Here is a 13,238-nt window from a genome sequence, read left to right on the forward strand (position 1 = left end):
TGGTGCATTGTGTAGTCAGCCAACTATATCACAGCTTTCGTCTTTGAAGAATGAGGGCCAAGGGAACAGAAATAGCTAAGGGTGGCAGAGAGCTTGCAGTGATGAGATTAATAAATGAGGGAACAATGGAGGCCAGTTCTACAATATTTTGCTTATGTCGTGAATAACTTGAGTAATCTTTGGAAGCATTCACTCAGATCTTCAGTACAAATTGGTAGCCTGGAACTTGAACCATCAGCGTAATTCCTTCTTTGAAGACCTTGCCACTGTGTCAGCATAGAAATAGTGCCATAATCGTGCATATACGGTATATATATATATATATATATATATATATATATATATATATATATATATATATATATATATATATATATAGTTGTGGGCATCATACCAAGTTTAGTACAAGCATGTTATACTAATTTTTCTCCCTCCCTTTCTCTCTCTCTCTCTCTCTTGCTTGAGTCGGCATGCTGCTGAGATTATGGTCGGTGGTATGGTATGGTATAAACCAGAAGTGCTAATTAAGTGGGTTTAACTAGATTTCAAAGTTGCATATTATGGAAAAATATACAAGGATCATACAGCACACATTGGTTTGGCCCTATGAGGCGTCTGTCCATACATACACATGTGTGCATGGACAGACGAATGTGTGTGTTCATCCAATATTAAGCAGCCTGGGCAAGTTTTCTTGCACTTTAGATTTCATTTACCTGTTTTCTTTCTTTTCCTGTTCGCATTGTTCGGCAATCTTTATTTGGGCTTCTTATGTGCAGGAACAAGTCTGGAATCCTTGGCTGGAAGAGCGACAAAAGTGAAACAGTCAATGGCCATAACTGCAAAGTAAGCACACCCCTTCTAGAGCATGAGAGTCACAACCCTAACCACCACTGAGTACTGCTTGTGGGATTGACTAGATATAGTTGCCCGCACCCTGCACAAGATTTGCTGCTGTTGGATTAGTTTCAGTCGTGTATCTTTTGTAAGAAGTAGCTTGCAATCTGCCACAGTGGCTTGGTGGCTTGTGTCTATGGCATTGTGCTGCTAAGTGTGAGATTGCATGTTTCATTCCTGGCCACGATGGCCGTCTTTTGATGGCCGTGGAACGCAAGAACACTCATATGTTCTTTGGGTGCACTTGGGATCCTTTTCAGAAACAAAGAAAATGAAGGGATGTATCATATACTTTTTTACCATTTTATTAACATTACATACAACCTTGTGCATGTAAGGCACAAACTCTGGCCCTTTCGCATGCTTTCTTGTCTCATTTGTTACACAAATTTGATTTGGGTCCTGGCTCAAGAACTGAAAAGTATGTATCAAAAATGTTTTCAGGTGGTTTGACGCTAAGGGGTTCATGCAGAAGAGTTATCACATAAGAGATGGTAAGACTAAAGGCTCATTCACACCGGTGGCTGACAACGGTTGTGCGACCAAGTTGGTTGCAAAGTGACCAGTTGCAAATGGTCGCAAATGGTCGCTCGCTGTTTGATTTTTCAGTCATGCAACCGTGGTTGCAAAACTGTTAAAGCAATAAGTGGCGTGCCGAAAGTTATGCTAGCGTGTGTTTTCATCCAGCATCCTCCTGTGTTGCACAAAATTCAATATCCACGCCACCATGGCAGACTACAGGAATGTAATTAAAAGTCCACGCCACCATGACAAATTACAGGAATGTAGTTGCTGTCTTGTCTCGTGATGCTGGGCTGCAGCTGTTCCAATAATGTGTTGAATGTACACGGTAACATTTGCAGGAAGCTTAACAGCAGCAAAAGGATGCACAAAAAGTGTACCAATTCCCACGCAAGGTCAACTAAAAATTAGAACATACTCTCGATAATACTCCTCGTCATGCGCGCGGAGTTTTGGGCAGGAGGCGGCTAGCGTGGCCAGCCACTTATCGCAAACAAAGGCAAGGGTGCAAGCACTAGTGTGGCTTTTTCTTCGGGAGCTTCCACGCTGCTACAGCTGACACCACGACTGAGCACATCAGCACAGTGACGTCTTCCTCTTTGCTCAAATAATAATTGATGGCTGTTGCCGGAATGCGAAACCATCAATGTGCACGCGAACTGTGTATATCCCTAAAGAGATCACACTGAGAACGATAATCTCCAAGAATGTGATTTGCAGGTTTTGCGCAGCCAGGCTTGCTGGTGTGAGCATTGGTCGCATTCAGTCGCTTTATGGTCGCCAGTCACACATGGTCGCACGACCTGTTCAAATAACCAGTGTGATTGAGCCTTAATGCACGAGGATTATGTAGGAGCAATTATGAAATGCGTGACTTGGCTGTAGTGAGTGAGCTTGGTGAGCTGGAATACGGCCTGTCTGCAGAAGCCCGTTGTTGAGATCCCTTTGGCCACTTTGCCAAGTAGCACCATTCCTTAATTTGCACCACTTTCATATGATTTGTTGCTCGAGGTACTTGTCACAGCAGTGTAAGACAAGTAGTGCACATCTCCTTAGTTTTACATGATTCAATAACAAGCCACGAGAACATGGTGCAACTTCTGTTCTACACAGTATACCGTATTTACTCGTGTCAAAGTCCCACACACCCCACTTTCAAGGGCAAATGTTTGAAAAAGAAAGGCTTTTACAAAATTGGCCTGTGCCATAATGCATCTGCAGCAGAACCATCTTTGGGAGTGTGCCGATTAGGTGGTAAGCTTTGGTGACATTGTAAATGACGTTGAGAGCAGGAGCGAAGAAAAATGAAGTGAAACTTGATCAGTTTTACTGAATGTTGAACAAATACAGTCGACTCACGCTACAACAGATCCTCATAATCCAAGAAAAGATGTCGGTTTATACAAAGTCTGTAATGTCCGAAACACCCCACTTCCGAAACTTTGGTCATGATGTGTAACTATGTTGCAAAGAGTGAGTGAAGAATGTCCAGAGGGAAAAAAAAAGAAGAAGGGTCTCTGTTTCACTCAAAAGGCGAAGCAACGATTGCAATAGCAAATTAGAAGTAAGGATCTGGAAATAAGGATAGTAGATTTATCGGCTGTGTGAAGTTGTAAACTTTAGCTTACTAACTAAATTAACAAGCACCATGTCACACGAGCAAAGGTAAACGTGAGCACGTCTCGTTCAATGACTGCGGGAAGTCGCTGTCAAAACATTGGTGGGAGGAAGTGCGGCAGCAACAGCGAGTGAATTGACCTTCTTGCTGTCTCTCACTTCCACGCGAACTAAACGTCAAAAGCACAGCGCATACGAAGCTACTGGCACTAAGCGCACTTTGTCCACATCGCATATCGCTTTGAAGATGAGGCCTGCGTGGGCACGCACTTCGTACACATCGCAGATCACTTTCAACATATGGCAGCCGCTCTGTAAACACTAGCTGCCAGAGTAGAACCACCTCCTCTCTCTTGCCTCCTTCCCCCTCCTGTAAATCGCGTGTGAAAGAAGAGGACGTGTGTCCGCCCTGCCTTCCTCCCTCATACACGCAATATTGAGCCGCAATCGTCGGCTGACCCTCGCAAGTCAGTTGCCAGCCCATGTCGACATGGCAAAATTCAGTTTTATGCACCCGATTTTGACAAAAATTGCTGCTGAATTTGTCTGCTGTCGCCGATAGTCTGTTTTAGCGTGGTCCGTTTAAAGCAAACTTTGTTTCATTAATAAATTAGGTAGAGCAAACTAAGGTTGAAATGTGGTCCATTATATTCGAAATTCTGTTGTACACAAGTCCATTGTAACAAGCATAGACTGTATATGTTTGGCATGTGTAGCCAGTGTTTGTTGCGATTCTTCATATCATTCACAACGTTGTCCGTGGCTTTAGTGGGTAGATGTATGCTGCACTCATGTAAGAGCTGCACCCTGCAAATATTCCAAAAGAAAGGACAGGTCTGACACGAGTAAATATGGCAATATGGGAATAAAAGGGAAGGGGGAATGTCAGAGAGGTGGCTAGATTGGTGGTACATGTATGACTTGGTCAGCTGTGGAGGGGATTTACTGCCAGGGACATGAGAGGTACTTCACAGAGGTAATGCATTTCAGCAAATCTGGTTCCTTCATAGTCTCCTTATACAGCATGCAAATGACGCAAGATCAGGTGACAGCAATTCAGTGCTAGTATATTTGTGCAATAAGTTTGTTTTTGCCTACTCACACACTTTTTATTTTTATGTTGCAGAAGTGGCAGATTTCATGCTTAAACTTGTCACCTGTGCAGGTGTTCAGTGCAACAAATGTGGAACTCGTGACCAAGACCAGGGTGGAGCACCTTTCAGAAGCAGACAAGGCTCGTCACAAGGCTGCACGATCGCCGTTGCAGTCTTTCTTGGGCACAGTCGAGGTTGAAGAGGGTGCCGCTCTGGAAATGCCAAATGGGGTTGGTATTCGTCCTCTTCTATGTGTCCTCCACTCGCTCATTTTCGAAAATGGCATTCCTGCTCGTCATTTGTTCTCCTTGGCAAAGATTTACCACTTTAACCACAGCTAGTACTTTCCTTACTCTCGCCGATCATTCTGGTCAACCTTTCACACCATCTGCCACAGCCCTTTAACAGCATCTGTGCCTTTGGAAGATATTTGCAGACAATATTTAAAATCATCTTCATTGTTCACGAGAGCCCGGGTGTAATCTAGTTGGTTGGCACTCAAGCTAGTCATGAAACAGACAGACATACAGTCAAACCCCCTTATAATGATACAGACTTTAACAATATATCAAATAAAACAATGACTAGTCAATGCAGTGTCAACTTTTGTATACATTTTATGGTAAAATAAACCTCTTTCCCAATTCTCCCATGCCGTATTATTGGTTATAACAGTTAAATCAGGCTACTGGTTGTGTGCGCCTAAAGAAAAAAGAATTAATAATCCTCGGGAAAAAAAGAAATGCGAGCCCCTTTGTCACACTCCCTTTTGTGCCTGCACGGCACGCCTTTGTCGCATCACATCGCTGGTGTCTACATTCCACCCCCTTGCCGACATCGGAGGATGGAAGAGCGATGGGAGAGGGGCAACTAAGGCATGCCATGCGGGATGCATGGCACAAAGGTGACTGCGGCAAAGCGACTCGCACTTTTTTTACTTTCCCTTATCCCCAATGTTATGAGGTCCCTCCCTCTCCCCTCCCTGTCGAGGCTGGATCTGCCACTGGTGCAAAACGCACGTACAGTGGCCAACCAATTTTTTGGAATCCAAAATTTGGACTTGATGAATGCACGATCAGGGTTCCCATAGAGCTCATGCATTTACGCAATCAGATTTTTCAGACCACATAAAGCCAGAAGTTCAATTTTCTGGACAAAGTTTACCACGACGGACCAGCGTTATGGGTCAAGGAGGACGCCATATTGAATCTTGAGCTTCCTGACTAGCTTCAGATCGAACGTAAGGTGTCTTGGATCAGTATAGTAATTTGATTAGCAAGTATAGGAAGCATCCAAATCCACGCGCCAACGGTGGCACCTGTTGTAAGAAACGCTTATCTTAAAGGTCATGCTTTTGCCCGTAGCCTGGGGCAGAAGCGATTTTGAGAGCCGGAAACCAGTCATGCGTAGCCAGTTTTGGACGCCACCTATGAACGCCAGGCGATGCTCACGATAACCACCGTCATCATCAGTTTTGCCTCGATGTCATAGGTGGTGTCGCGCATGTTTTCGTCCAGTAGTGATCCGCTGGCTTGTATCCAGTACAGTGCAATGGAAATTATCGCCTTCCATCACCAGCCGCCGTACAACATACCATCACTATTTCGGTGTGTTGTGGCCATTCATTCAGCACAAAGCCAATGTGTTTTCGACGCCATGGCCCTGCTCTTCACCCGCCTCCACCGAATATGTCGAAGAAGCGTGGAAAATATTCGACCATGACGCTGGACAAGAAGGCCGCCATCATCAGGCTTATTGAGCAAGGGCAGACCCAAGTCGACGTTGCGAAGGAGTCTAATATCTCCAAACAGACCTTGTCTGTTTACATGAAAAGCAGAAAAGGTCTTGTCTGCAGTTGACCAATCGCACTGCAAAACTAAAAAAAATGACCGGAAAGGACAACATCCAAAGCTTGAAGAGGCCTTCCAACTATGGTTGAAAGGAGTCCTAGCAAAGAATCCCCCCCCCCCCCCTTTTCGGGCAACATGCTCAAGCAGAAAGCCGAGATGCTCGCTTTAAAAATGGGCACTCAGTGCTTCAAGTTCACTGATGGGTGGATCCGTGGGTTTAAGAAATCGCATGGAGTCTCTTTCAAGAAAGTTTGTGGGGAGAGGGGTGCCGTAGATCAATATACTGTCATGGATAACCAGACGAGTAAGTTGAAGGCTCTGCTACAAGAGTGTGCTGCTGCAGACATATTTAATTGTGATGAGACAGGCCTATTCTTCAAAATGCTCTCGGACTGTCCACTTTTTTTACTAATGAGGCCTGTGCTGGTGGGAACCATAGTAAGGAGACGGTAACTGTCATGGTCGGGGCAAATGTGGTTGTCACCGAGAAGCTGCCCCTTCTAGTGATGGGGAAGGCGAAAAAGCCACATTGGTTTAAGGGTGCGAAGAACCTGCCTGTATGGTTCAGCAGCAATACAAAGGCCTGGATTACACGTAGCTTGTTTGAAGATTACGTCCGCCGTCTGGACCGGATGTTTGAGCACCAGAAAAGGCACGTGGTAATAGTCGTAGACAACTGTGGGGCACACGGGGGCCGCCGTAAACAACCTGCAAGCTATTCATATTGAATTCTTGCTGCCGAATACAAGTGTGCTCCAGCCGATAGACCAAGGGGCCATTAACCTTTTGAGGGTCAATTTTTTTATTGCAGATTCCAATTCTTCTGCGGGACTTACTTAAAAAAAAATTTGCCGTAATTTTTCTAGGGTGACCGTAAAAAAAAGTATTTTGAGTTGGTATATATGTACTCTTCAATCATGAATAACAACAATGAAAAAGGAAATAAACTTATACGAATAAAAAATTTTATGCGTTGTTATACACATAGTTCAAGGCTTTGAAAATGCGCACACAAGAATATTTTGCAAAACTCAAATGTTCCTGCTCTTACACTAATATGTACATCCATAGCGTATAACAGAACTGAATAGGTGCGTGCACTCAAAAAAACTGGTTGGGTGCCCGTCAAAAACTCAAAATGTGACAAACTTCCGCTAATCTTCATTTTATCACCAACCAGAGGCAAGTAGTTTTCGTAAGTGTCCAAAAAACAATAAGTAACAGAAACACATGCACGGTGGCATCCTTCCTATGCGCACCCCCTGTGAGTCAGAGAGACAGGCAGTCACCTTTTGAGCGATTAGTAACGAGATAGCCATCAGTTTTGCCAGCGCAAGAAGCCGAAACTGCCCACAGAATAAAACCCAAACCGCCGCCCGCCCACGCGCACGCCAATGCGCAAGCGGTAAATAGATCTGCGAGAGCAAACTAGCTCTAAAACAAACCGTGCAACAAAAATTGAGAAAGGGAGGCACGGGAAAGACGGGACATAGTGGCAGCACATGACAGGAAAGAAAAAGTTAGGAAGCTGGCGTGCTTTTTAACCGTACAGAGAGCACCGTAAATATACGGCATTGACCATTTTTTTACTTGTTCGCGGCACTGTATATTGACGTCATTGACCCTTAAAGGGTTAAAAACCTCAAGGTGCACTACCCAGGCCATTTCCTTGGCCGCATACTCATGTGCTTTGACAACGAGAAGACATACTCCATTAACCTGTTTCCGGCACTCGGCATGCTAGCAGATGCCTGGAAAGCTGTTCAGCCTTCGTTGATTGTAAATTGTTTTAAGCATGCTGGATTTTTCAACTCTGAAGAGCCCGTCACCGAAGAGGCAAACGGCACCGCTAAAGACATCGACACCGGCGAGCAGCTGATTGCCGACTTACGCAGCAGTGGGATGGACCTTCCTGCTACTGTTACTTTTCATGAGTTTTCCGCAATTGACAACAACATAGAGTTGTGCGTTGAGCTTACGGACGATGAGATTGTGCGCCAGGTGACCGCACGGCCTCGAAGCGACTTGGACTCCGACGACGACACCTCTGGCTGCCCGCAACCATCAACGCAAGACGTTGTCAGTGCTCTAATATTGTTGTCTAATGTGTACGACGAGAACATGGCGCTTGCACAGAGTTGTTACAAAAAGCAGGAACTTAAAACAAGGGACCATCCGCAACTTTTTCAGTCCAGTTTAGCTGGAATCAAGTTCGGTTTTGCGACTCACGGATTTTTTGGACTGTTCTTTTATACAGATGTAAAGGGGGTGCACGCCGTCCTCGAGTTCAGCTTTGAACTCGAGGACGGCGAATGGCAGTGGTAATGAACGGCGGCGAACTGAGGGTTCGGACAGAGCGATGAGTACTGTGCCGTCATCTACAGATTCACAACAGGTACTGACAATAGTGGAAGACCAGGCAGGTATAACGGTGTCGTCTGAAACAGCGATTTTGCGACAGTGGTCCTTATGGTCAGTGATAATATCGGTCGAAAACTGAAACAGCTCGATTTCCGCGCGGGCACAGTCAATGATCGCATGATGTGTGGAGAGAAAGTCCCAACCTAATATGACGTCGTGTGAACATGGTGGCAACACGATGAATTATATGATATAGAGGACCTCCTGAATTACGACACGAGCAGTGCAGGCGCCGGATGGCTCGACGTGCTGCGCGTTGGCAGTTCGAAGAGACAGTCCAGAAAGCGGCGTCGTCACTTTTCCGATCTTGCGGCAAATACGGGCATCTATCGCTGAAAGTGCAGCGCCGGTGTCGACAAGTGCTAGCGTCAATGTTCCTTTGATTGCGACTTCAATAACATTCTTCGGGGAAGTGTGAGGCCTTATACATTTCGCTGGCACTGCAGTTCTCGCCTCCTGAACTGCGATATTTAGTTTTCCTGGCGCAAAGGGCTCCGCCGCCAGTGCATGGGGGAAAGCGAGTGGCGGCGAGGAGAAGGGGAATGGCGAGCGGCGGAGAATGCGGTGTCGACGGCAGAAGGAGATTCAAAGGCGTCCAAATAGTTGCAGCGTTGTTGGAAACGTGCCGCATATGGACGCACATTGTTCAGGACGTTCGGTGTAAGCAGGCGACAGTGATGTGCCACGTGTCCAGCACGGCCACAATAAAAACAAATCAGACGATTGTCTTCCGTGCGCCAATGGTCTTGAGGTCGGGCATAGTTCACCAGTGGACGGACTGGAGGGCATACGGGTGGGCGCAAAGGGGGGCGAAGGGGGCCCTAGGTCTGTGGCGCAGGCCTCATCGCGACTTCGGCGTACGTCAGGGGAGCGGCCGTCAGAGCCTGTTGAAGAGAAAGCGAAATGAGGTCGGCTACCTGCTCTTTGATGACAGATTGGAGGGCGGGCGCCAGCGGAGTACTCGGTTGGCCGTGTGCAAGTGGAATCAAGGAAAGCTGATGAGCCACCTCTTCACAGACGAACTCCTTGATTTGTAGCAGCAGCGAAGTGTTATCTGGGGCAGCAGCCAAGCTCGACATTGAAGTGGCCTGAGGTGTAGATTGGCAGGTGGCTACGCGTTGTTTGCGCAGTTCGTCGAAGCTTTGACAAGGACTGACGAGTTCAGAGACTGTGAGGGATTTTTCGCCAACAGCATCTGGAAGGCGTCGTCTTCAATGCCTTTTAAGATATGGTGGATCTTCTCGGCATCAGGCATTGTGACGTCAACGCGGTTGCAGAGGTCGACAACATCTTCTATATAGCTGGTAAATGTCTCCCCGCACTGTTGCGCACGGCCAAGCAAACGTTGCTCAACGCGAAGCTCGCGAACCGCGGGGCGCCGAAATACCTCTGTCACGTTAGTCTTGAAGGCCGTCAACGTCGTCAGATCACGTTCGTGGTTGCGGTGCCACATGCTGGCAACACCGCTCAAATAAAACGACACGTAATTAAGTTTTTTGGTGTGGTCCCAGTAATTGCAGATGCTCACCCGGTCGTATTCAGCAAGCCGGTCTTTGACGTCACGGTCTTCAGTACCGCTGAAGATGGGTGGGTCGCGTTGCCACAACAGGCCGGGGCAGACCACGGTAGTCACTGGGGCCAGCGGGTTGTGGTTGTGGTGGTCCTTCTTCTGGCATTATGAAGACGGGCTGCAGTGTCCGATTACGGAGTTCCAGAATTCTGGTTGTACCCAGCACCTCCACCAATTGTAAAGGCGGGTTTATTCGGCTCATAGAGCAACAGCGACAAACTCAGCACCAGCAGGTAGGGCGCAGCCAGCGAACGAACTGGGTACGTGCCAGGCGATGGCAACTGGGCTTTTCACACAGATTATTTTTCGGTCCCCTCCAGGTCCGGAAAATCGGTCGGCTACTGTACTGTATTCGATGTAAATAGTGTTGTACTTTTTCGAATGCACGCAAGCACCAGTGAGTACCCTAGAATGTATTGTGAAAGGTGCATAAATATTGGAGGGACCTGTTCCAGGAGATTAGGTATGATCACTGTGCTCTTCATTATTGTGATTTTAGTGTTGCTTGTTTTTCTGGGCATGAGTTTACCCAATAAAGAATTAGATCCTTCACTCACATATGCGACAGTGTACTCATTTCTGCACTGTCACTGCCATGTGACCATAATTTTACAATATTGTTACGTAGGAAGACGCAGACGAAAAGCTATGTACAAATATATTTACAAGGAAAATACGCTGCGCTTGGCCAAGAGGCGACAGCCCGCGCAAGCTTCTAACCGTCGTCGTCGTCTTCACACTGCTGGCCTTTCGTGATCGCACATATTGTGCCGTAGCACTACCCCCGGCTGCAAAAGCACCGTCCCGGAGCGACTAAAGATCGGACTCGGAAGCAGTGTAGTAGGCCTTGAGCCTACTGACGTGTACGACATCACTAGATGCCACAGGAGAGGACGAGGTTGAGCCCACAGGAGCAATTTCGTAAGTCACAGGCGTCACCTGGCGCAGCACGCGGTAGGGCCCTGTGTATCGCGAAAGAAGCTTCTCTGAAAGTCCGACGTGACGAGAGGGCGACCACAGGAGCACGAGCGCACCAAGGGAAAACTGTACGTCACGATGGCGGGCGTTGTACTGACACTGCTGAGTGGTCTGTGAGGCCGTAAGTCGAGCGCGGGCAAGCTGGCGTGCATGGTCGGCGAGGGCGATGGCGTCGCGCGCATACTCGCTTGTTGAGACTGCAGCAGGAGGAAGTGCCGTGTCTAGGGGCAAGGTAGGTTCACGACCGTACAGTAGATAAAAGGGAGAAAATCCGGCGGTGTCGTGCCGGGAAGAATTGTACGCAAACGTTACGTAAGGAAGGGCAATGTCCCAATCGTGGTGGTCCTTGGAAACGTACTTGGCCAGCATATCGGTAAGAGTACGGTTTAACCGCTCTGTCAGGCCATTGGTTTGAGGATGGTATGAAGTAGTCAGTTTGTGTTGAATGGAACAGGAACGCACAATGTCAGTGATAACTTTCGAGAGGAAGTTTCGACCACGGTCGGTAAGCAGCTGTCGCGGGGCGCCATGAAGCAAGATAATGTCACGCAAGAGAAAGTCCGCGACGTCAGTGGCGCAGCTGGTAGGGAGAGCCCGAGTGATAGCGTATCGGGTGGCGTAATCAGTCGCGACGGCTACCCATTTGTTCCCAGAGGATGACGTGGGAAAGGGACCGAGCAGGTCTAATCCAACACGAAAGAACGGTTCCACAGGGATGGTGATCGGCTGGAGATGACCGGCAGGTAGCACTTGAGGTGTCTTCCGACGCTGGCAGGGATCACAGGCAGCAACATAGCGTTGGACGGAGCGAGCGAGACCAGGCCAATAGAAGCGGCGGCGGACGCGGTCGTACGTGCGGGTTACCCCAAGATGTCCTGCAGTGGGTGCGTCATGCATCTCAAAGAGCACAGTCTGTCGTAGATGTTGTGGCACGACAAGAAGAAGATCAGGGCCATCAGGGAGGAAGCTCCTTCGGTACAGAACGCCGCCCCGGAGGACATATCGGCGAACGGATGCGTCGGTAGGTGTAGAGCGCAGACGCTCGCAGCATACTGCATGAGTACTCGCAGCGATAGGTCTCGGTACTGCTCATCGGCGATGTTAGCGAAGGCAGACACAGAGAAAATGCCGTCGGCGGTACTACTGTCGGCGTCGTCAGGCTCGTCTACCGGGTAGCGCGACAGGCAGTCAGCATCCTTGTGTAGTCGGCCAGATTTGTAGGTGACAGAGAACGAATATTCTTGGAGGCGTAAGGCCCAGCGACCAAGTCTTCCTGAAGGGTCTTTCAATGAGCATAACCAACAAAGTGCGTGATGGTCTGTGACAACGGAAAAGGATCGGCCATATAAGTATGGGCGGAATTTCGCAACCGCCCAAACTAGGGCCAGACACTCACGCTCAGTGATGGAATAGTTGCGCTCCGCGGGTGAGAGGAGCCTGCTGGTGTAAGCGATAACACGGTCGTGGCCACGCTGGCGTTGTGCCAGTACTGCTCCAATTCCGTGACCGCTGGCATCAGTACGGACTTCGGTAGGCGCAGAAGGATCGAAATGGGCCAGAACGGGAGGCGTTGTGAGAATGTCGATTAGATGAGAGAATGCAGAGGCCTCGTTATCGCCCCACTGGAAAGGAGCGTCTTTTTTCAAAAGGTCGGTTAGTGGTCGTGCTATGGCGGCGAAATTCCTCACGAAACGGCGGAAGTACGAACAAAGGCCGATGAAGCTGCGCACATCCTTGACACACTTCGGAACAGGGAAGTGCGCAACAGCATGGATCTTGCCTGGGTCCGGTTGCACTCCGTTCGCGTCAACGAGATGTCCAAGGACGGTAATCTGACGACGGCCGAATTGGCACTTCGATGCGTTGAGTTGCAGACCGGCTCGCCGAAAAACGTCCAGGACTGCTGAGAGGCGCTCGAGGTGCGTAGCGAACGTTGGGGAGTATACGATAACGTCGTCCAAGTAGCACAAGCACGTGGACCATTTGAAACCATGAAGAAGGGAGTCCATCATGCGTTCAAAAGTGGCAGGAGCGTTACATAGGCCGAACGGCATCACCTTGAATTGATAAAGACCGTCGGGTGTTACAAAGGCAGTCTTCTCGCGGTCGAGATCGTCCACGGCAATCTGCCAATAGCCGGAGCGAAGGTCAACAGAGGAGAAATAGCGAGCACCGTGGAGGCAGTCAAGGGCGTCATCAATCCGAGGTAGGGGATACACGTCCTTTTTGGTAACCCTGTTAAGGTGCCGATAATCCACGCAAAAGCGCCATGAGCCATCCTTCTTTTTT

The 13,238-nt window shown here is 48.3% G+C and overlaps 1 protein-coding gene and 1 pseudogene across 3 annotated transcripts in view; both read left to right on the forward strand.

The window, feature by feature from the left end:
• Positions 1-13,238, forward strand: part of LOC135918897 (ankyrin repeat domain-containing protein 13D) — an 88,676-nt gene that overhangs the window by 24,303 nt on the left and 51,135 nt on the right. For all 3 annotated transcript variants that reach the window (XR_010569821.1, XM_065452582.2, XM_065452583.2), the window contains 2 exons: positions 780-846; positions 4,202-4,360. Coding sequence is in view for 2 of the 3 variants with exons in the window: in XM_065452582.2 (XP_065308654.1) it covers positions 780-846; positions 4,202-4,360 (226 nt within the window). In the remaining variant the exon portion in view is untranslated. The remainder of the gene's footprint in view (positions 1-779; positions 847-4,201; positions 4,361-13,238) is intronic.
• On the forward strand, positions 6,152-8,180 carry LOC139056458 (tigger transposable element-derived protein 4-like; annotated as a pseudogene).

This window comes from Dermacentor albipictus, chromosome 2 (assembly GCF_038994185.2).
Source record: "Dermacentor albipictus isolate Rhodes 1998 colony chromosome 2, USDA_Dalb.pri_finalv2, whole genome shotgun sequence".
Taxonomy (NCBI): Eukaryota; Metazoa; Arthropoda; class Arachnida; order Ixodida; family Ixodidae; genus Dermacentor; species Dermacentor albipictus.